We start from the raw sequence: 23,044 nt of genomic DNA, 5'->3' as shown, positions 1-23,044 counted from the left end.
ATGTGAGTTCAGGACTTAATGCTAAAACAAAGTGCTGCCAGTGAGGGAGAAATAGGTTTCACATTCAAATGTAAATCAAATGGATAGTGTTTAGGCTTTTAAAAAATACATATCCCCACATCGCACATTAAGCGAGGCCCGGGAGAGGACGTAGTGTGGCCTTGAATGCCACAGGACGTTTTTCGTCTCACTGTATAAAGCCATCTATCTGTATGTAGGCTCGTGTGGGTGTGTCCTTTCGCATATCTCCGCACGCGCCACGTTCGGTATTACTAAACATTGAATAAACAAGTGAACGCCTCTCCGCTTAACAGCGGGGGGCGGAGCCTCGGCGCTCTGCAGACTGACACCTTTGTGCGTACTCGTAGCTCGCGCGCCACCTGCGGAGGCTCGAGCTACTACGGTGTCACGCCCGGTGCTTGAAAGTCCAGCGTGTCGTCTGCAGCAGCCGTGACCTACATTTACAGGAGTCAACAGCAGCAGTTAGCTAACAGGGAGCAGAATGGAAGCCGCGACTTGTTCACGTGTTGTTCCCCCGTGAGTAACGCTGTATTTTCGCTGTATGACTTGATGCTAACTTGAACTTGTATGCTAACACTAATAAGGTTACCGCCAGTACAATACCTCTGCTGAATGAAGTCTACGCTCTACTTTATATGCAGGTGTTTAATGTTTATGTCAAAACAAGCGACCAATACAGGCTTCTGGAAACTTCCTCGCTTAGTATTTCACTGATGTTTCCGACCGCCAGTAACCGCTACTTGGGTGCGTTTTTTCAGATTTAGCGATTTACCTTTTCGCTGACTGAATGTTGGTATATTGGCAGTAGTGGAAGATGAAGGACGCTACTCCGAATATGGTTTACCCGTAGTAAAACTATTAACTATTAATAATTGTAAAATGATGAATAGTGCAGAGTAAAAGTCCTGCATTCACATCTTTACTGCTGTGAAAGAGGGGCATCATCAGCACGATGCACCTGCATTTTGAAAAACGATGCTTCTGATTCCAGCATGATGCTGGATAGTTCAATGAATAATAATGCATTGTATTTGGATTGTTATATTTTGTTGGTCAAATCTGAATCGGCAACATTTCTCCCTCAGGTAAATGTACTATGTTTACTCTGAACTAAGTACACAGTAAGTAGGAAGTGTACAGTTGAGTTACATATTTTTGGGGGCCTTTTGTAAGATATTGTGACGTACAGTGAGGTAGAATAGTAACATAATTCAATGTATTTGATATCTATACATCGTAATGAATCTGGGGCCCTTTGGTTGGGGGCCACAGGCCCAGGTTGTCTCCGTTGCTGAACTGTCAAGTCTGCCTCTGGTGTTTTCTGATGGAATAATGTGGAGCAACAACGGTTTAACCTTTGTGGCCTGGTTTTCAGTGCTCGCGTGTCTCTACCGGTCGTGACCTGTTCAGCCAAAAAGTAAATTTTTGTATTTCGTATCATTTTCAGGGTAAAGTTATCCAGTAATTTGCAAGAAAATTAGCAAAGATTAGATGAAGGTCTGTCCGAATAGTTTGGTAAACCACTGGGACAACGTAGTATTGATGTATTTGTCAGTGGGCAGTAGGGGTGTAACGATACGCGTATTCGTATTGAACCGTTCAGTACGAGGCTCACGGTTCGGTACGCATGACGAACCAAATACGTTTGAATAAAACCAGGCTTTATTTAAGCAGGTAGTCCCATTGAGATTAAAAATCTCTTTTGCAAGATGTAAGGAACAATACAAGATGTAAGTAACAATACTACATAACATTAAGGAGCAGCTTTTGCTTTCACTTGCTCATAACTCATTCGTGCACACGTTAATGTGTTCAGTTTGTTTGTGGAGGATTTCTGTGTGCAGATCCACGTAGCAAGTAGTAAAATGTTTCTCAATTCTCTAAAAACGTGTTAAGTCACATTCTATTCCTGAGTACATTACGTCCTAGTTTTTTCACCAGAAAAACATGTCTCATACTAGACTTTCCAAGCATGTTTTCAGTATTGTGCGCCGTCCTTTATATCCAGCGATGACATTGAAACCGTCCATCGTTCACGACAATATTTAAGCGATGCATTAAAATTTAAAACATAGAATGAGACAGAGTTATGGCGCCAGGCTTGTACGTTGCATTTTCATAAATCCCAGCTCTTCCACTTTTGCCCTAATGAGCTTTTTGTTTTACATTTTTTCACAAAAGCATGAAATATGCAGCCACTTGTCACATACTTTTTGTCGGTCATCCATAATGCACCCGTGTCATTAATGGGTACAGAATAACTTGAAGGGTTTTCAGTCACATCTGCTGAACTTTGTCCCGAGAAAAAGATTTGGCGAGTAAATGCGAAACATCTTCGTCGAGGCCTTCAGCTAATGGAAGATTGATGAACATCAATGTTGAGGATGGCTTTCTGGGATTGTGCTGGTGGAAGTATCACGTTCTATCTGTGTGTGTGTGTGTGTGTGTGTGTGTGTGTGAGTGATGATGATGACGATGATGGGGAGCCGTGCAGCAGCCTGTATTGGTATGGTGTGTGTGGTGTGGAGGTGGCTGATTCAGAGAGAAGTCCGCAGGAAGGCAGAGCAGAATTCTAATAAAGCTGCATGTGGTGCCAGGGGGCCAAAACACCAAAATACTAAAGTTTCTTTTCTTTCCGCCAACATGATTCAAAAAGAAGCGAGAGCAGGAAAAAAAAAACCACAACAACATTATACGGTGGAGATGTTCAAAACAAAATTTTGCTGCAGGAGTATCACTCATGCCTTTGTTGCTGTGGGTGGTTGGAGTGTTGGCAGGTGGAATGGAGGATGGTGTAGTCGTGTATGAGCGAGAGGCGTTCGAGCGCCGACCCCGGGACGTGAGTGTGTGAGAGCGGCTCCGTCAGTGTCAGAGGAGGGTCTCTGACGGCAGCAGCTGACCTGGAGGCTCACTAGATGGGAGAGTAGTACAAGGCGGCGCTGACAGCTGCCACTTATTTATACATTTATTTTAGTTTTTTTTTTGGAGGGGAGGGTTCATCATTGTGGAGGTAGAGATTGGAAATTGGGAAAAGAGAAGACATGTAACAAAGGGCTCCAAGGGTTTGTACTGGTATCACGGTGTACCGCAGGATCATACCGTGTACATTTGCTTCTGTGCAGTATTTAAAAAAAAAAAAGAAAGTACAGTAAGTGAGTGTGCGGGAGAGTTAAAGGTGCAGGAGCAGTGTGGCTGCACCTACAAATATGTTAATTTATGAATCATGGGACACGATTAAAAAGCCGATGTTCAGGTTTCCTTTAGTTGTTAATTTAAAGTATTGCTATAATTCTTCATTTAATATATTATAATAATATTTTAATTATGATACTGATATCATTCCTTTAAGGGTCATTCTAAATGTAAAATAAAATAATCATGGTGTGGACGGCCATAACACCGTGAAACCGTGATATTTTCTGCGAAGGTCAATCCGTGAAAACCTCAGACCCGGACAACCCTACAAGGCTGGAATCGAACCCGGAACCTCCAGCTAGGGCTGGGCGATAAATCGATTTAATCGATTAATTCGAATGTGTGCTTTAAGGCGATGTGTTTTATTGAAAATCGAGAAAATCGCCCCCACCCCTTTTTCCCGTAGTAGAGTGCGCGCGCATTGTTTACAAACTAAAACAATGGCGGCCAGCAGCTTCACTGCTGCCACCGCCACCTCACAAAAACAACCCAGCATTTTGGAGACATTCACCAACTGTACTCCGCATGAGAAGAAGAGTGCCCGGTGGAAAGCCATCACGGATGCAGTCGCGATGTATATCGCAAAAGATATGGTGCCCATATACACCGTGGAAAAGCCGGGGTTTATTCACCGTCTCAAAGCTTTGGACCCCAGGTACGTGCTACCAAGCCGTAAACATTTTTCTGACGTTGCCTTGCCTCGGCTGTACAATAGTACACGCCAAAGGATCTCTGCGGAGCTGGAGGGGATGTCATTCTACTCCGCAACAACTGACCTGTGGTCCAGCAGGTTGACCCAGACACCGATCCACTTGACTGGTGGAAGCGTCACCAACTTAACTTTCCAAGGCTAAGTACTTTAGCAAAGAAATACCTCTCTGTGCCAGCTACAAGTGCCCCCTCTGAGAGGCTTTTCAGTGTGTGGGGGGGGGCATTGTTACATGCCACCGTGCATGCCTGAAGCCAGAGGTAGTAGACAGGCTTGTCTTCCTGGCAAAAAATATTTAGAAAAAACATGCACTACTGTTTAATACTGTTGGTTATGTTGTGAATGCACTTGATTTTGTTTACATGCACTTATTTACTGTGCAAAATATGTTATGTTGATGTTAGATCAGATGTTGCACTTTTGAAAATGTGAATGTTAAAGGGTCATATACATTTTATTTCATGCTGTGTTTGTATCAGTGTATTCAGTTAGAAAAGCTTACTGTAAAAAGTTACATTTGCACAGTTGTTTACAATGGAAGGCTACTATTTAATGCCATTTAATGTTATGTTTAATTTAATTTTATATTTAAATGATTCAGGCAAACAAAAGAGTGACCAAATACTTTTTGTATACTACAGGCACCTTTCTACAATGTTCAGGTTTTGTTTGCACTTTATTTTTATCAACCTACTTGGGAAAATCATCACAAAATAAAAGAAAAAATTGTTTTCAACAGCTTCTGTCATCTGCAAAAAATTTTGGGGGAAAAAAATCGATTTAAATCGTGAATCGGATTTTTTGTAAAAAAATCGGAGATTTTTTTTTTAGGCCATATCGCCCAGCCCTACCTCCAGCTGTCACTTATTCTAACACAACATCCTGAACAGTTTCCCCCTTTTCTTCCTCCTCTGAGCTGAAACAACTCGACTGTCATGTCGTTTGATATTGCTGAGCACGACGCCAGGTCCAGGACTTCTTGGTAATTAGCTGCGGGGGGGGGGGGGGGGTCATGTCTCCTGTTGTTTGTTTATTACGGGACAAAAGTGAACAACAAAAGAACAAACGCTCCTGCTGTTGAAACGACACTAATAAGGTGGATCAGTGTGACCTGACGCGAGAGGTCTTTGTGTCTAATCAAGCAGCGATCAGTGCTTTGTTTATTCCCATCTCCTCTCTGGAAACAGCCCTCTTTATAATGAAGGACACTTGTGTTTTGTGTACAGTCCAGACAACAGAGACCGGGGCTGGTTCACATCCACGCTCTCAGCTTTCAAATGATTGCTTCATCAAAACGGCTTTAAAAGTAGAGCAGTCAGCAAAGCGCTGAAAAACGCTTAAAACAGTCGTAATCCCTGGTAGCTAATGGCATGACCCATAGGAAGTCTTCATTTCATTTATTGTCTCTACAAAGTGACACCGGAGAGGAAGCCAAGGAGTCCCACGTGCTCCCACTCGACACTAGTAGCTGATGTATAATTTATGCCCCGTAATGAACGGCTTTTAACATGTTCTATGTTTTAATACAACTTGTTTTTTCCCCCATGGTCTCGGTTGTTAAACTTGCATGGTGATAGCTTTCTAATTGGTGCCGGGAAGCCAAAGAGACACAGTGTATTTGTGGCTGCCCCCCCCCCCCCCCCCCAGTCCCCGAGCGTGTTAGAGATGTGAAGGGACCCCTCTCTCTCTCTCTCCCTCTCTCTCGCTCTCTCTCTCTCTGTGTACACAGGACTGTGGGAGTTTTCACCCCTGGCTTTTCAACAGAAACTTTTATTTCACGAGCCAAGCAGCAATAAAGGATCGTCGGATGAAAGAAAAGGGGCTGTGACAAACCAGAGGGCGATCAATGCGTTTTTAAAAAGCCATTCAAAGAGCTCGGCAGCTGCTCTGCATGTTGACCGGTCCGCTTCAGAGTATTGATTGAAAGGAGGTAATAATTGAAAAGGCGTCACCTTGGAGCGAGATTGCATGTTGGAAGGGGAGGGGGGGGATTTACATCTAGATTGCTCCCGGCCTCGCACCTTGTCGCTCTTCATTGTGTTTGAGAGAAGTGGCCATCGGGACACCAAAAGAATCGACTAATTAGCCAATAACGGGGCTGATAGGGAAACGGTGCCGCCGGTGCCCGGTAGCTATTAAGCTCAAGGTAGGACGAGTGGAACAAGCTCTGAACAAAACTGTGCAGGGATGACAGGGAATATATTTATATGAAACAAAAGAGAGAGAGAGAGAGAGAAGGGGGGGGGGGGGGGGGCTGAGCCTAAAGTAAGGCAAGGCAAGTTTATTTGTACAGCACATTTCAACAACAAGGTAATTCAAAGTGCGTCACATAAAACCATTAAAAGCATCAAAACATAAGGCAAAAGAAAAGGAGATTTAAAAAAATTAAAGAAACAGTGTAAGAAATAAAATTCAGTAGTAAAATGCAGAAATGCAGGAAATTGATTCATATATTAATTGAACGTGGTTCAATTAAAGGCAGCAGCAAACAGAAAATTCTTCAATCTTGATTTAAATGAGCTGAGGGTCTCAGCAGACCTGCAGCTTTCTGGGACTTTGTTCCAGATATGTGGAGCAGAAAAAACTGAACGCTGCTTCTCCATGTTTAGTTCTGACTCTGGGAACAGAAAGTAGACCGGTCCCAGACGACCTGAGGGGTCGGGATGGTTCATAAGGTAGCAGCAGATCAGAGATGTATTTTGGTCCTAAACCATTCAGTGCTTTGTAAACCAAAAAGCAAAAGAGGAGAAGCAGGAAGCTGGTTCCCAAGTGATCCGTCAGTCAGAGAGAAGGCTTTATTTAGACGGTGGGCTTTTATCATTTGTGAAGCTCCATGGGGAATCTTCTTTTCTTTTTTTTCCTGTCGAATCCTTCACTTATTCCTCAGCGCCGTGGAACTTCTGTAATGAAACACATTTATCATCTGCACGACACACGTGCAGATGCGAGTGTCTGTTTTGCGGGAGATAATTGCTAAATCCCCGTCTCCCCCCCTCAGCACCGGCCGCGCGCTCACCTCACCTATGGCGCTGTTATTGACAGCTTAATAATTTAGCCCCAGCAGTCTGAAATTAGCTTGATCTTATCTGTCAGGAGTCCTTTGTCGGTGTTGATTTAAGATATTAAGGCTGTCAGTGCGCATACAGAAGGTGCCGCGTGACAGTTTTATTGCCTGTTTCACTCATTAGACTCTCCATCTCAAACCCTGATGGGCAGCGGGTGTGAGTGGGGGGGGGGCACTTGTTAATTATGAGGACTGCCACTCTGTTGCTGATCTCCTGCTAGTTTAACTTCCCCTCCATGCCTGCTGCTCTCTTTGTTACAGTCTGAGCTTTTTGTTTCTGAGGATCTATTGTTTGAAGACCCCAGAGAGGCAAATCCTCAAATAGAGAGATTCACTTTTCATATTAAGATAAACCCTCTGTCTCGACAACAGCCTTTCCCCTCTGTCTTTTGACACGCTTGTTATCAAGACTTTTTATACATAGACATTCCAAGCCCTCACTCCAAATGAATCCCCAGGGTTCGTCTCCCTATCCCCTGACATTTGTTTACCTCTCCATCCATCAGGCCCCTTGTCACTGACACCTGTCAGGCAGCAGCAGATCCCGCAGACAGTCTGACACGTTACGACTGCAGCCGAAGCGTTCAACAGCCACACTGGACAGAGAGAGAGGGAGGGAGAGAGGGGGGAGGCACTAAGGAGAGGGCGCTCCTCGTTGTATTTAAACATCAGATGGTTTTGGCCTATTTATGTCTGTGTGATGTCTTCGTGTGCATCGTTTTAGAGGAGCTATTTGGGAGAAGGCTGTAAAAAGTATAGCTTGTGTGTAGAAACGTGTTCCACTGGACCTTTCTCTATTCAATAGATGTGTTCTGGCACAGAATTGTGAGAACTGCGACATACATTCTGAGTAGTTCCCTCTTTTGCAAAGGCACCGGTAACAGCAACTTCGGATTGAACTACGTTTAAAGTCTCTTTTCGGATACATGTTGTACAGCGTTGCCCTGACATCGCCACAGCAGAGGCATGTTCTGGTAATAAAACGAGAGAGGGGGGCTTTTTTTTCAAATTGAATTCATTTCCTTTGATCCGGTTGGTACCGCGGCTACCTCGGAGTTAAACGTCCTTGTCACCTTATTTTTGCCTTAACTGGCTTACATTGGCACCTTTTCAACAGAATCGAATCATTCCTCGCCTGCGTAAACAACCAGTGATGTCAGTGGCCATGGTGCACAAATGTTGTTTCATCACCTTCAATTTTTCTCTGTTTTGTCAATGTCGTATTCTGAAGCCGTGGTTTGTTTGTGTGCACGCTGATCTGCTCCTGGCTCTCATCTTTGTGCCCTAAAAAAAAATCCTCTTTTTTTATTTTTTTTATCCTCCGTGCGAAAAGTGTATCCCGGAGTGTTGGGAAACTTTCTGTTGACCAAATTGATCTCCGGGGACAACAACACAGCTCTGGTGTATCACTTGAATGTGCAATCAAAATGCCTCTCTTATTTTTCAGCAGCATTTTATTTTTGACTCTGGCCCGGCTAAATACGACACCCTCTACATAACGATCGCACGCTCATTAAGGCTGCAGAATCTGCTGGAGATAGTTTCCCGTGTTTAGCATGCAGAGGATGCGGCTGAATCTTTTTTGTGTGTGAAGGAAGAGGGGCTTCTGTTTATTTTTTTAAAATTTTTTTTTTTTTTTTTAGAAAATCAAACAAAAGTGTCTGCAGCTCTTGTCTCTTGCGCTCATCCAGCCTCCTGTCCTGTCTCTGCTGATTCCCTGCCAGGTGCCGATCTGCAGGTTTGCCAAACCAAAGGCCCGACCTGCTGTTCCAAGAAAATGGAGGAGCGGTATCAGGTAGCTGCACGCAGCAACTTGGAGTCCGGTCTGCAGGTTGTCAGTGCTCAACTCAAACGTCTCATCATCCAGAACGCCGCCATATTCCAAGGTAAGCAGTGAGCACAGTCTCAAGCTTGCTTTCTTTAACTGGCACAGAGAGAAAAAAGAAACATCATCACAATTGCATTTTTAAACGAATAACTGACGTCCTCAAATCGGCACACTAAGTATCCACTTTCTTGGCTACGAGTCCCTGTTCACGTCAGCGGGCCCACTCCTCCAGACGGTGAGTCACACGCACAGAAAATACAATAAAAGCAGAAGTAATGCTCTCAGACAGGGAAGAGACGCTCAGCTGCTGTTCAACGAAATGTTGGAATGACATGTGGTTAAAGTGACTTTAGATGTAGCATGGTTGTCGGTGCCAGACATGTTGTTCCGGAAAGTGACGGCCTCCTGAGACTTTGGCGCACTGCAGTCGGCGAAGACTGTTACATTCACAGAGTGGAAAAAAATGCCAGTCAGCAGTGGGTTCCGGGGAAAGCACTCACAGATGAGAGAGATCAGAGCAGACGGACTGGTGTGACTGGTCTCTGGCTAACAGATGTGCGCTATATAACACTTCAGTGCAACAGTGATTTGAGGAATCGTCAAACCTGGAGACACTGAGGTTCAACTGCTGTCAGCTGAAACAGCGAGGAGGCAGGTGACTGCTGGAAGTGAGCGAGTGGACAGGGAAGTCAGCAGGAACTGTGGGACACCATTAAATCACTGTCCCCATGTTGAATGCTTTAAAGAAGTCTGCTACCTCCTCTCTTTTCTCTCCTATTATAAACCAAATGTCTTAAAGTTCTCAAGAGTTTAAGAAAACCTTCAGTCAAGCAGCAACAAAGACCTTTAATAAGGCCTGATAATTAATGGAGTAGTTCGACATCTTAGGGGCTATGCTTATTGCCTTTCTTTCCTCTATTTCGTTAGAGTGACATGAGGAGCTTGGAACCACTTTCAAGTCTGTAAATATGAAGCTGCCATGGAACAGCCGGTTAGCTTCGAGGTCTTTAGAGGTGCTAGAATGCAGATCTTGTTACCTTTGGACAGAGATAAGCAAGCTGTTTCCAGGCCTGTCGCTAAGCTAAGCTAGCCGACTGCTTCATATTGACTGTACAGATTGAGTTACGCTTAAAGTCTTATGGATAATTAAGGGCGTGGCCACTTTGAGTGACAGGCGGGAGCCGTCTGCTAGGTGTCACCTCAGCTAATTCGCGTCACTAAACTTAACCACTCGGCCGCGTTTGTGGTGTTGGTGGCTTTTGGAAAAATGTTCATGCAAATATTGGACAAATAATAAGGCTTGCTGTGAGGTTCATTCACTGCTGGTGTGGGTGTTGGACGATGGGCAGATTGAAGAAGCTAACCAGTATTTCACTGCACTTGTAACGTTACCTTGTTCGATTTCATGTGACAATCGAATTGACTGAATGAAAAAGTCACGTGCTCCAGTTTCTTTGGTGAGTGACATTCTAACGTTGGATAATAATATTGTTTCATTTATATGCTAGCCCAGTATCAACAGGCAACCGGGAGCAACAAGACCGCAGGGTTGACGTTAGCTGGCTAGCAAAAACCTAGCTCCTTAGCCTTAGCTAGCTTGGTAGCTTCGAATTAGTGGGACATTAAGGAACCGGGCTTCATTCGGCCTGCCTCAGCTCCATACACGATTCAACCCGTTGCCAATTTTTGGATTAGTGGGAAGTAGGCTGTGTCATCACTGCCAAGATGGCGACGGCCATTAGCTGAACACTTTGAGCTTCAGGAACCTGTGGGTGATGTCACGGAGACTACGTCAATGTGTGTTACTGACGTTACAGAGTCAGTTCATTGACTTTCCTACTCGTCTTTACTCCCTCTGCTAATATTACTCTATGTCATCATTTCTACTGTCCAACAAACATTACATCGGCTCACTTTAAAAAACAAAAAAGTTTGACGGTTGTAAACTTAAGGAACTGGTATCAAGTAAACTCCCCGACAACAAAGGCGTCCACAACCTTTTCTTCAACAGCGCAGCCATGTTAGCAACAGATGTTATGAAATATCCCATTTCACATCTGATGCTGAGCTTTTGTGATCACGCTACGCAGGCCTTCTCAGTCCAGCGCAGCAGCTCTGTTCACTGTCTCTGGGTTTCCACTTGAAGCGGGACGTGCAGACTCACTGGGCCGATTTCCTTTCTGAGAGTGCACGCTCACGGGTTGCGAAACGCAGCACCATCCTGACACGCCAATTAAAAGTTTAGGTTTAATGGGGACCGTGGGGTTTGCTCGACTTGGTTGTTACACACTAACTATGTTAGAGACTGCCGCTGTGGTTTGGCTGCACTTTCCTAGAAGGGGGTTCAATGCTAATTGCTTTAGCATAGGACTTGAGAGAACTCTCCAAACAGCCCCCGGACTGAAATCCTTTTAACATCCTGGTCTTATCTGTTTCCCTCTACTTCATTTTCATCCTCTTTCTTCTCGCTCTCTCTCTCTGACCCTGTCATCCTCTCTCCATCTCTGTCTCGCTCAATCTGCTTGACTTTTCTCTCCTTTCTCCCTTCCGTCTGTCTCTTCTGCTCGTGTTCGCGCCGCAATTGGGAATTGAGTGCGTGCCTTGTTTGCAATCTTCTTTGCTGCTCTGTCTCTTTTTTTTCTCCATGCGCTCGCTCCTGCCAGAGATCAAAGGGCTTCCCCTCTCATCTCCCATCTCTCTGAGTGCTCTCGCTATCCCTGCATCCCCCTCTCCTTCCAGCTCCACCTGCCCTGCTCCACTTTCCCCCCCAAGCCTCAGACTCCACCAGAGGTTTTTGCCCTTTTGAAGTCAACTTCTCCTAACAATAGAAAAAGTAATGTCTCTCTATGTTTGTCTTTTAAGCGGTGAGATGACAGGCCGCTTTAACGTAAGGCTTCTTCTAGATCAATACCAGGAAATAGGTAAGGCATTAGGAATTTCTAATGATGCGTGGCTCCTGCGCAGAATGCCTCATATGCCATTTGCCAAACTAATGAGCCTTATCGGATCTCTTTATAGTAAACCAGGGAACCACTACGTAATGGATAGACTGCAGCATCCACTCCGATATGGGACGGACTCTTGGATTTCATTTTGATTCACATTAGCAGGATCATAACATCATCTTCCCCCGTGTGCTGTGCTTGCCTCACGCTCAATGGCCTGATGCTGTCAATTTAGTTCAAAATGAGAATCTCTAAAGCTGTGCAGGACGGCCATCTTTAAATCTAATCTTTTCAAATGAGAAGCTGATCTTGTGCATGCCGAGAATTTAATTTAGAAAATAAATGATGGAGTCCAATATTTCTAAGGCGTGTATTAGTACGTGTTGCTGCACATCACCGAGCAGTCTAGAGAGGAGTGGATACGTGGAATTTATTGCAGCGTTTTAGTCGAGAGGACAGCGGTAATGTTGGCTGGTTCTGCAGATCAGTTTACCTGTCACAGGGAGTACTACCAGGAGGTTAGTTGGAAAAGTTACCAATCACTCATTAATGCAAAAGTTATTACGTTACTTTACCAATTACATACGTAATAAACCATGTAACTATAGAAAATGAAACATTGTGGTTCAACAAGCATGCAGCCTACATTTTGGAGGTGCTAAATCTAGACAATGTTGAAATATAGCAAAATAATGCTCATAGGTCAGGATTTACTGTAAGCTTGCAACCTCAAATTGCACACCTGTCTCCTGTAAATGCCATTTATATACCACTGAGTTGTTTGGCCACGGCTGTTTTACGCAATTCACATTAACCGAGTGCTGAGTGCCTGAACACAACCATTACTAAGTGTTAGAATGCTGTGGATGCTGTGAGTGGAGATTGTATTGCAAGATCAAATATTGCAAATATATTTCCTATCATTATTTTACATTTCCTCATTTTGTCGATAGAAAATGCCATAATTTATCTGATGTTTCAAAATATATTTTCTGTTGCACATTAGCAGTTGTATTTTAGGAGAGGGGTTGAAAATTGACCATTTTGTCCATTTATCAATCTAAAAACACGGGGTATTCAATTCACCATGTTTAGAATTTTAGCCTGACAAAAACCAAAAGTGAATTAATTTCCTGCTCCTTGACTAATGAATGAATGAATTATTGTCATTGTTTGACCACTAGAGTACAGTGATTTTATACTCTAATCAGAAAGACACAAAGAAGTGATGTGTGAAGTAAGTGCTGTATGTGTGGAGGTCTGAGGTAAAGCGACCCAGCTCTAATTCAAGGCTGCAACGAGTGCAAAACAAAAGCCCCCTTTCACAGTACGGCTGTAAAGACTGTCCGCCATTATGCCGACTTTGCTTGTTCACACTGAACCAAACAACAGGCGGCAGCCTCAGTGTGTGATTTCAGATGTCTCGGAGAGCCTCCGGACCTCGTTGTCTCCCCAATTTTCTGCTATTCATCGGCGCTAGGCGATGCTAAGGCGATACTGCGACTAGCGGTTTTTTTTTTTTGTAGTTTCCCGTTGGTCAGGGCACAATAAAAACAGGCCATCAAAATGTCGTGCATGTTGTCATCCTTTCACAGTGACGTAGGTTCGGCTCTATGAGTACCTTTGCTGCCGGCTCAGTGGTGGAACATTCTGCCTCCGTACCTTTCAAACAGAGAAGAGAGGCTGTGTGAAAGGGGCCAATGTCTTTACACTGTGGCTAAGCTGACTTAAGCACAGATTTATGTTTGTGGTGTGATTATACATCATCCCCTCTCCCTCCGTCATCTCTGCTGTCTGTATCCTTTGTACAACTCATCCAAAACCAACTGGCATTTTGGGTGACTGGCAGCTCTAATTGTTGTTACTTCCCTGCCGATGTGTCCTTCAGAGCGGCGCTGCTACTGCTCATCCCCCCCCCCCCCCCCCCCGAGCTTGCAGATCAGAAATTAGATTATCCTTTGTTAATGAGACAAGCTTTTATGTAAGCTTTTTTTTTTTAAAGAAACAACTTGTTAAAGAGAGCCGAAAGCCTCCGTGGCTGAGCGGCAGCGCGGGCGGCCATCTATTTTGTTGTGTACAGCGACACATCAGAAAAGGAGCCTCTCCTGACTGCCGGTGGAGAGAACAAGACCACACGGCTGTCTGCTCGGTTTCATCAGAGATCCACGCTTCTCTGCGGACCCGAGGGGGGAGTCGCACTCGAGTCCGGAGAGTGAAACCTGTTAATAAACATGAGAGGACAGGGTTGGCCCGATTGCTTATGTAGTCAAACATGTGGCGAGGAAAGTTGAGCAGCGTGAGTGTGTGCAGATATCAGAGTCTGTGTGATATCTGCTGGAGAGAGAGAAAAAAGTGGGACGGCCAGCCTGGTGCTCCTGGAATGACTCAATGAGTCCATAGAAGGCTGGCTCAGTGGGGTGTTGGAAAACAGGTCTGACTTGGACTACTTTCAGGCAGCGTGAGGGCAATCTGTATGTGGCTTCACTCGTCGCTGCGCGGCGGGGGAGCTTTCTCCACTTTACTCTGAGCTCACGGGGGCCACGCTCTGTAAATGAGCGGGAGTTTGGAAGGAGCTTGAAAGGATGCGCATATCTTTTCATCCGCTATAAAGACAACGAGCAACCCGCGGTCTCCCCCTGCTCGACAAACTTGCAGAATATCCGTGAGGGCACACACACACACACACGCCATATTTGAAAAAGTTAACTCAACAGAAGTGACGGGGAAACAAATCTTCTTTTGTGTCCTTGAGTTACTCTTACCTCGTTCCTAGCTGGCCAACTAAATTAGCATCTCATTAGCGCTCTCAAAGAAAAATTGTATCGACTTCCCCCGCTTCTCCTGGACGGGTTTTAATTACTCTAAGTGTATAAGGCATTAGAATGGCCGACCCCTTGTGGCCCCCGGTGGAGGCGGTTGTTGACCTTGACAGCCGCTCGCCCTCGTTTGTCTCCGATAGTGCTGAATGGATCGCCGTGGCAGTAGCCCAAACGAGATGTGGCAGGAGGCGGATGAGGCGTAACCTGGCAGGCCCCCGGCCGCCTCTCCCACCCAGCAGCCAATAATCAAAATCGGATCACGCTGCCCTCTGCATCCATTCCCCGTCTCCTGCTCGTTAGCCATCCGCTCGATCCAAAGTGCTGCGGGCGTCTGGCCCGAGCCGGCCTTTTCCTCTGTCCCTCCCGTCATCTGCACTCCAATAATCATCCCCTTCGCCTCGCGCTCTCCATGGAGTCGTTTTGTCTTCTGGAGAAGTCTCCCGTGGTAATCCAATAAGAGCGGGGACTGGTAGGATGCGTGCCTGCTGCGAGATGTCTGAAGTTGTTTACTCGCTGCCCCGGGCTAATCTGATAACTTAATGACGGGGAGAGGCAGTTTTTTGCAATGTCCAATGGGTTCCTTCGAGCATCGTTTACCAGACACGATGGGGTTCACTCGCCATTACCACGTCTTCTTCTATCAGCTCGTAATTTGATTTCAACTTAATTGCCGGGTTTTATCGTTACGCGTCACTTCTTGGTTCGCTCGTAATGAGGTTTCTTTCGGTACTTTTTGAGCACTCTGCTGGGCTGGCAAACTGTTGTGCAGATTGATACTTAAGAAAGCGGCGTAATACTGAGAAGCGCGCTGTCTGTTTGAGTTCTGAGTTCCTCTTGGTGCTCTGGAGCCACAAAGAAGGGAAAAAAAATAGTCACTGTCTCTTCGCAGCGAACAGCCTGAGAGATTATTTGAGTGTTTGTCAGCCTGCAAGAAACATCATCTGCAGCTATAGACACATGCTGTAAGCAGCACACACATCCAGGTACAGCACCAGTGACTAGTTCTTCCTCTCATTATCCAGTCTACTGCTTATGGAACAGTGAATCACCAAAGGCAAATACAAACTGGATGTTTGTGTGCAGTCTGCCATTGAATTAAGACGACATGGTCTGCATGGGAATCCAATGTGTGTGTAATGGGAATGTGTTAAACATATACATCATAAATACATTTTAAATATACCAGGAGAGCTAATGAGTTCTACAGGAATAAGTTATAAATCCCTGTCACCATTTTTGCACTCTTCTTCAAGTCAATGTTTTTTTACATTGGTTTTTGGTTAGATGCTTAAAATAAGGTCTGTTGGTAACACAAGCTTCAGATATTGTAATGTGTGGTTCTACCATATAGAACACGTCGGTAAATGCTCCTAAGTGTCTTTAGAAAAGGGCCGTGCAAGTGGCTAAATGAGACTACAAAACGTCATCACGCCAACGCGTTGTGTATATTTACTACTCCTCTACATCTCCACATAGCAAACAGTTGTTTACTGCTATATTAATGCTCTGAATATCCAATTTTTGCACCTTGAAAAACAAAGAAAAAGGGAAACAATTGCATGCAATTCATGTAACCTTCAGGAAGGTGTCTAGTGGAAGACTGTCAGGCAGGACAAAGTTGTGAATATTGGAGCCACAGCTACTAAACGGGCTCCCTGTTGAAAAAAAGTCAAACTAATTTGAACTAACATGTTATTTATTCAAAATCATTTGAACACTTGACTGGTAGTAGAAATGGTGTTTTCCTAACGTGACTTAAGCTAGCGCTACTGTTACCTCAATTAGTTGTATTTTACAAGGACTGCAGTCTTACCTTTATTCACAAATCTGCCTGTGGGTCACGTCACAGATCATTTGGTGCCACGATTGTGCAGAAATCTCCCACTTTACTAAAAAAAGCAACAGGGCATGCAAAAAGGCCTTTCTCACGGCATAGATGTTGTACTTGTCATAGCAGGAGAAGCACAGGTGTTACTAATAAGACTAACGATGGCTCTCTTCTACGCAAGTGTTCCAGTGAGTCGTTATTTTCATTATTTACCTTCTTTGAGGAGTGAAAATGTCTTCCATGGCAAAGGCCGATGGGTGGTTCATGCTGGACTGGCGTAGACAGCATTTGAGTGAAGGCAGGGGTAGCTGTTAGTGATTGCTAATTGCAAAAACTTCGGTGTGACTATTTAAACATGGTTTCTGAAGTAGGTTTTAAAGAGCATGGATCAATTCAAACCTCATTTTCTTAGAAACCAAATGAATTGAACCAAATGTCTTGAATATTAAGAGATGCCATTGTGTATGTGGTGCATGACCCGAGGGTTTAGAAACTCTTCCCTGAAATATCACAGGGAGTTGGGTAACTCACGGGGGAACCACAGTAAAGGAGGTAATAATGAGTAATAATAACCTCTCTGTAGCCCACAGACCGGTTGGAGTGAACATGACATCACCTCTTCCTGAGAATCATTTCACTTTTTTCTTCTCCCAGATAATAATGAAACCCTGGTTTTCATTATTTATTTTTTTTACACGCTTTCCATTTTCATTGTTTGCTCTTCAAACTGTCTGTCTTATCTCGGCGGGCTCTATGTAGGTTGCCAGGCGCTGCGGGAGGCCTCAGCATCCTTTCCCCCCCGACGGGGCTGGCATCCTGCTAACTGTGCTCCCGTAGTCTGGCGCGCTCTCACGGCACACCTTTTTAATCACGCCTCCGTCTTTTGATTTGACCGCACTCATAAACCGGAAAAAACGTCGACGTCTGTCTCTCTGCTGATAGCGTGTCAGCCAGTCAGCGCACCACGGGGGGGGGGGATATTTGCATATGATTTCAGCTGTGGCTCTGGAAATCTTCAATAGCGGAATTATCACTCCAGGGAGAAAAGAGCCGACTCTTTCAGACTTACACTTTGGGCTGTTGATCTTGTGTATTTCCACCATTATTCTTAAACAAAGGCTGATTTATGAGATTAAGAGGCGGGGTGTCATTGTGAGAAGACCTGCGGAGAGGCCGATTGGTTCGCTCTGCTTTCGAGCTTGCGTTGAAGAAAATAATCGTACAAACGTACGGCGCTTGTTCTGTGCCGTGTTTTCAACAATGTCTTCGTCGTTGAAGAAAACCTTTCATTTGAATTTAAGTTTGTACAATATATGCACTTCCATATACACTCATATTTTCTGAAGCTTTAAGACAGAAATATGTGGTTTACTCTCCTCGAACCACAGACAACACTTTGCTCTGGCAGATCTGCCTCATTAGATCCAGTTATTCTCATTCAGCCTTTTGTCGAGAGACCCGAGGTTCCGTTCAGCTTTGGCGTCGCCTCGGCAGAGCGTTATCCGCGGGGTGATTCCCGTTCTTCTCTACGATGCCTTCGCCACCCACCCTGTCGTGTTCTTTGCGCTGATGTGTCAGGAAAGTGTCATGAGCGGTTTCTAGGGACGAGCGTGGCTCTTCGCGTTTGAGCCACGTTTTAATGATGCGCCCTGTTGCACGCCTCTCGAGCTGAATTTCATCATGGAGGAAAAACAAACAGTGTGGAGTGAGGATCAAAGTGTCATTTGAAATGCTATCATCAAACTGAGCTGAAGGGACTGACAGCTCCTCCCAGCTCCAGCTGAGAGAAGGAGTCTTTGTTTCTCTCAACGTCTGATCACTGGTGCATCAGCCGGGATAGAGAGGAGATAGTGGAGGGGAGGGGAGAGAGTGGAGGAGAGGAGGAGGAGGAGAGTGAGTGAGTGGAGGAGAGGAGAGATTGGAGGGGAGAGAGAGAGAGGCGGAGAGAGTGGAGCAGAGGAGGAGAGAGGAAAGATGACGGGAGGAGATGAGAGAAGATGAAAGGAAAAGAAGAAAATAAAAGGAAAGAGGAAAAGAGAGCCTGGAGCAAGGGAGAGAGGAGGAGAGTGAAAGAGGAGAGGAGGAAGGAGGAGATGAAAGGAGAAGAGAGGAAAGGAGAGGAGAGGGAAGTAAAGAGTAGAGACAACAAAAGGGTGGGGCGAGGAAATGAAAAGAGTGGAGAGGGAAGGAAATACAATGAAAGAGGAGATACTGGGGGAGGGGAGGAGTGGAGGGTACAGGAGAGTGAAAAAGAAGAGGGGAAAGGAGAGAAGAGGAGAGACGACAAGTAGAGGAGGGGCGAGTCAAGGAAAGAAGAGGAGAGGGAAGAAAATGATAGGAAACAGACAAGGAGGGGAGAGGTGAGGAAAGAGAAGTGAAAGGAAAGCAGAGAGGAGAAGAAGCGCGGGGTGAAGAGTGAAAGCAGCATATTGACATGAACACAGCTCTTGCTGAGCTAATGAGCTGCTTTAAATTAATCACCCAGCACCTCCATACATCATGTGGGACTTTTCTCCACTTAATGGATGATACAAATCGGCTCTTCACAAATGCCCACGGTTCTATTCAATCAAAGCCGCTTCTGCGAGCCGAATCAATGCAAACGCAAGATCCCATTTGAACGGCCACATCCATTAACAAGACGTGTTTTTGAGAACGTAAACGCTACGCCTTCATGCCGACCCGAATGGAGGCTATTCTTAGTTGTCACTCTGTTTATATCCACCCTCACTCCGGGCCAGGCCTTTTCAGAATAAATCCAAAACCTCTGCAGCTGATCTGTTGTGGTGGCAAAAAGTTCCCCTCTCCCTTTCACTGAAAGCCATCGCTTCCTCAATCTGCAGTTATTCGAGTTCGGCTCTGTGGAGGCAACCCCAGCAAGACCTGAAGGTGTTTGCTTGTCAATCTCTCTCTCTTTGTGCACGACGTTTGGCAGGCAGTGGCATGGGACACCCGCTCCAGAATTAATCTTCAAGGTCTCCTTGTTTATGAAAAGCATCCTCCGCTCTGCAATTGGTTCACTCGCAGGTCTAAGTTGTTTGAACCTAATTCAGGTTACGGTTTCACATAACTGTGTCTCATTGTGTTGTGATTTCTTATGGCTGCTGCCTCGGCCAGGTATCTCCTGTGAAAGAGATTCTGATCTCAATGGCGCTTCCCGGTAAATTAAAAGGGGAGATAAATAAATAAATAAATATCACTGAGAGGCGACCCGTTCATTCCTGCTCAGTCTCCATTATTTCGTAGTGTCTTCCTTCACCTGGCGACCCCACCAGCTTGCCCTCCGACGATGCACTTATAGTTCAAAGAGATGCATTTTTCATTTTGGCATATGAAATATTGAAACACTTACGCAACATGTGCTCAGCCACGCAGACATAACGGCCATGTCAGGGCAGGGCAGAGGGGCTGATCTGACATCTTTGGGATCTCATGGCTTATTTACAACAATATAAATATGTAACCTTTTTTCAAAGAGGGCCACTGTCATTTGTTTAACCCCCTAACATGACCTGTGGTTCACCTTTCCTGACACTGACCTCTTGCTGTTAGGAGAGTTATTATGGTCTTCTCTCAGTACAAGAGGTGACAGTATAGTGGGGTGTTCCTCATATCAACATACATGCTGCTTTCTTTAAACCATATGTTGTCCATGACTTGTGCTTTCAGCTCAGGCAGCAGAGAATGCTCTAGGGCGGGTCTACCTTGTGATTGACAGGTCGCTAACTTTTATCCAATGCGACTCACAATTCAGATTCTATCACATACACCGTAGCAATTTTGGTTAAGCGTCTTGCTCAAGGACACATCGACATGCGACTAGCGTAGCCGGGGATCGAACCACCGATCCTCTGATTGAAGGACGGCCCTGCTCTCCACTTAGCCACAGGCGCCCACCTACCTACCTACGACTTCATCTTACAGCTTTAACTCTTTCACAGTGTGCTTTCAGTTCATGAAAGTTAATTGTAACACTTTGGCTGCTTTAAAAATGTCTTATTCAACATTAGGCTCCACCCTCTCATGTCATTTCTGGTTGCAAAAAAAAAGAGAAGAAGATGGCTTTGGTCAAAAACCAAGATGGCGACGGCCAAAATCCCGACCTCGAGGCTTCTAAAACCGTAGTCCACAAACCAATAGGTGACGTGACGACGTCCACTTCTTATATACAGTCTATGTTTGAGCTAAATGCTAATCTCAGCATGCTGACATGCTCACAATAACAATGCTAACATGCTGATACCTGCCAGGTACATTACCAAGTTCACCATCGTAGTTTAGCGTGTTATCAGACGGGCGATTTCTAGTTAGCACTAAGTTCAAAGTTCAGCTGAGGCTGTGGAAATGTTTTTAGTGTCATAAATCAAAGTCAATAATTATATTGAACAGCTATGAGACCATGAATGTCTAATATGTCATTCATACAGCCAAACCGCTAGCTTTGCAAGAAATCCAGCCGTGGGACACAACCTTATATGCCGAGCAGTTCCTTCGATAATGATGGTCCATTTCTTTATAAACAGTACTCTAAAGTGCTCTTTTATACAATAGTTTTTATCTGTCTTAAACAAAAGGCCATGTCCCATGAGCCTTAGACCATTGTGGTTTTAAATGTCAGCAGCTCGTTGTAATGAGGCAAGTCCACTACAGGAAGTAAAAGGTTAGAAAAACGGCCTTAGAGGAAACCATCGGTGGATCAACACGTCTTTACAATGACGTACCTGCGCCGTCCCAGTGCTAAATTTTCATGGAAGCTGTAGCATTTTCGTCCAGTATGCTAACAAATGAATCATGTTTTGTTAGGTTTGGGTTTGGACTTCTAATACCAGCTGCTGAAGCAGATGCTTGGTCGGTAAACCTCCATTTCTTCAGAGGGGAACCGAAAGAGATCGCCGGGCTACGTCACAACGTCGGCTCCCCAAAGAGGCGGCAGATCAGACACACTCGTAACGACTCATTCTGGCTGACACTGACAAATGACCCATTTTCCTAAATTCAAATGAAAGGACTGGTCGGAAGTAGGCCTTCCAGATGAGTCATCAAAAATATTTTTACATTTTAAAGAATGAGAAAAGGAGAGATTATTTCAATGTAAAAATAAACCTATTCGACATATATTTGGCATGCAGCCCCCCCCCCCCCCCCCCCCCCCAAGGGATTAAGTATTGTCTTGTTTAATTAACACAGGGACACAGGATTGGAAATGTGAAAATGTGTTTTATTTTACGTCACCGTGTCGTGAAGGTTTGGGGCCAATGTCATACCACTTTATATCCTCCATCGCACACTTTGATCTCACACCGTTTCTCCAGATTGGAAACAGCAGTCGTCATATTTTCACGCCTTTAAAAAAAACGACACCACTTTGACTGTTCAGGCTGCAGCCGAAGCTGCGGTCTATACTGAAGCAGTAATTGATGAAGCAGGAGTGTGTGTGAAGAGGGCGGCGTGGCCCAAGGGCGAGTCAGGACTGAGCAGCTTAACGAAGGGAAGGAGCGGCTGCACGTTTCTCTGCCCGCGCGGCGTGACTGATGTGAGGAGAAATGTTTGGGTGGTGAGGAGTCTGCTCAGAGTCCCGGCGGAGCCTCATCAGTGGTGCACATCTCCATCTCCCCCCTTCCACATCCCTACATCTCCAACCACCCTGGCTGAGAGCCTAAGTGGTGTGAAGCAGGGAGCTCTCCGACAAGCTCCATTACTCCTCCTCAGCAAATTCCCCCGGTCCGCCTGTCAGTGGAGAGGTGATGAGGTGGGTGTTGGGGAGCGGTGGGTCGATCTCAGGAGGTAGAACCGAGCAGAGTCTCGTTCATTCGCCAGCGCCTCTCATCAGCTATATTCGCCTCTTTAGCGACGTCGTAACAATGGCAGTGAAAGTAGTTAACTCTGCCTGGTTAGCTTCACTTGTGCTAGCGCTCAGCTAGAGGTTGGTCATTTTATTTTTGTTCTCCAGAGAGACAAACTCGGGGCGGTTAGACTGCCCCTCAGATGGGCGGTAAAAAGGGGGAAACTGTCATGGCGAACTCGGACCTTGTTAGAATCGATCCTCTCAGATTGAGCACCCTTTCATTTATAATTCATCCCCATCTGAGGGGCGGGGGGTGAACTGTGCTTTAGTATGTTTTCATAAGCAGTCTGAAATGTTGTCTCGCGACAGCACAGGTAGTAATGAGCCACAAGGGGGGGGGGCTGTGTTGTCAGCCTATGGGGAGGGCCTCTCTGTGGCCAGGTGTCCCTGGGTTGATCCCCGCTGTGTCAGGACTGACGGGTGCTGACGGTCACCGCTTCGTCGCAGGAGGCCGGCATGTCTGCTCCCGGTCCACTTCGGGGGGGGGGGGGGGGGGGGGGGGGGTTGAATGTCATCTTGAACGAGGCGAGTGGAGGGGATCGCTCCCCCATTAATATTTGAGGAGCTCTCGCCGCTGCAGCTGTTTACCGAACAGAACACGCTCCAGCTCCCCTGAAGTGGAGCCGGCTGACAGTGCCACCCTGTCACTCACTCCTCTTGCCCTCCACCCCACCCCCACCCGCCGCCTCTCGTGGGTGCTGCACTGCTACCTGTCCCTTTTCCCCAGAGCTCCCATCTCACCCCCCCCCCCCCCCCCCATCACAGTCCATCGTGCATGCTTCCTACCTGT

The 23,044-nt window shown here is 45.6% G+C and overlaps 1 protein-coding gene across 1 annotated transcript in view; it reads left to right on the top strand.

The window, feature by feature from the left end:
- gpc3 (glypican 3) overlaps positions 1 to 23,044 on the top strand; it is a gene marked incomplete at both ends in the record, with an annotated part of 100,552 nt that overhangs the window by 2,618 nt on the left and 74,890 nt on the right. The window contains one exon of the mRNA XM_079268453.1: positions 8,714 to 8,875. Within this exon, the coding sequence (XP_079124579.1) occupies positions 8,714 to 8,875 (162 nt within the window). The remainder of the gene's footprint in view (positions 1 to 8,713; positions 8,876 to 23,044) is intronic.

Source organism: Melanostigma gelatinosum (assembly GCF_949748355.1).
Source record: "Melanostigma gelatinosum genome assembly, chromosome: 5".
NCBI classification, from domain to species: Eukaryota; Metazoa; Chordata; class Actinopteri; order Perciformes; family Zoarcidae; genus Melanostigma; species Melanostigma gelatinosum.
This window is presented reverse-complemented; position numbering and strand designations above follow the sequence as displayed.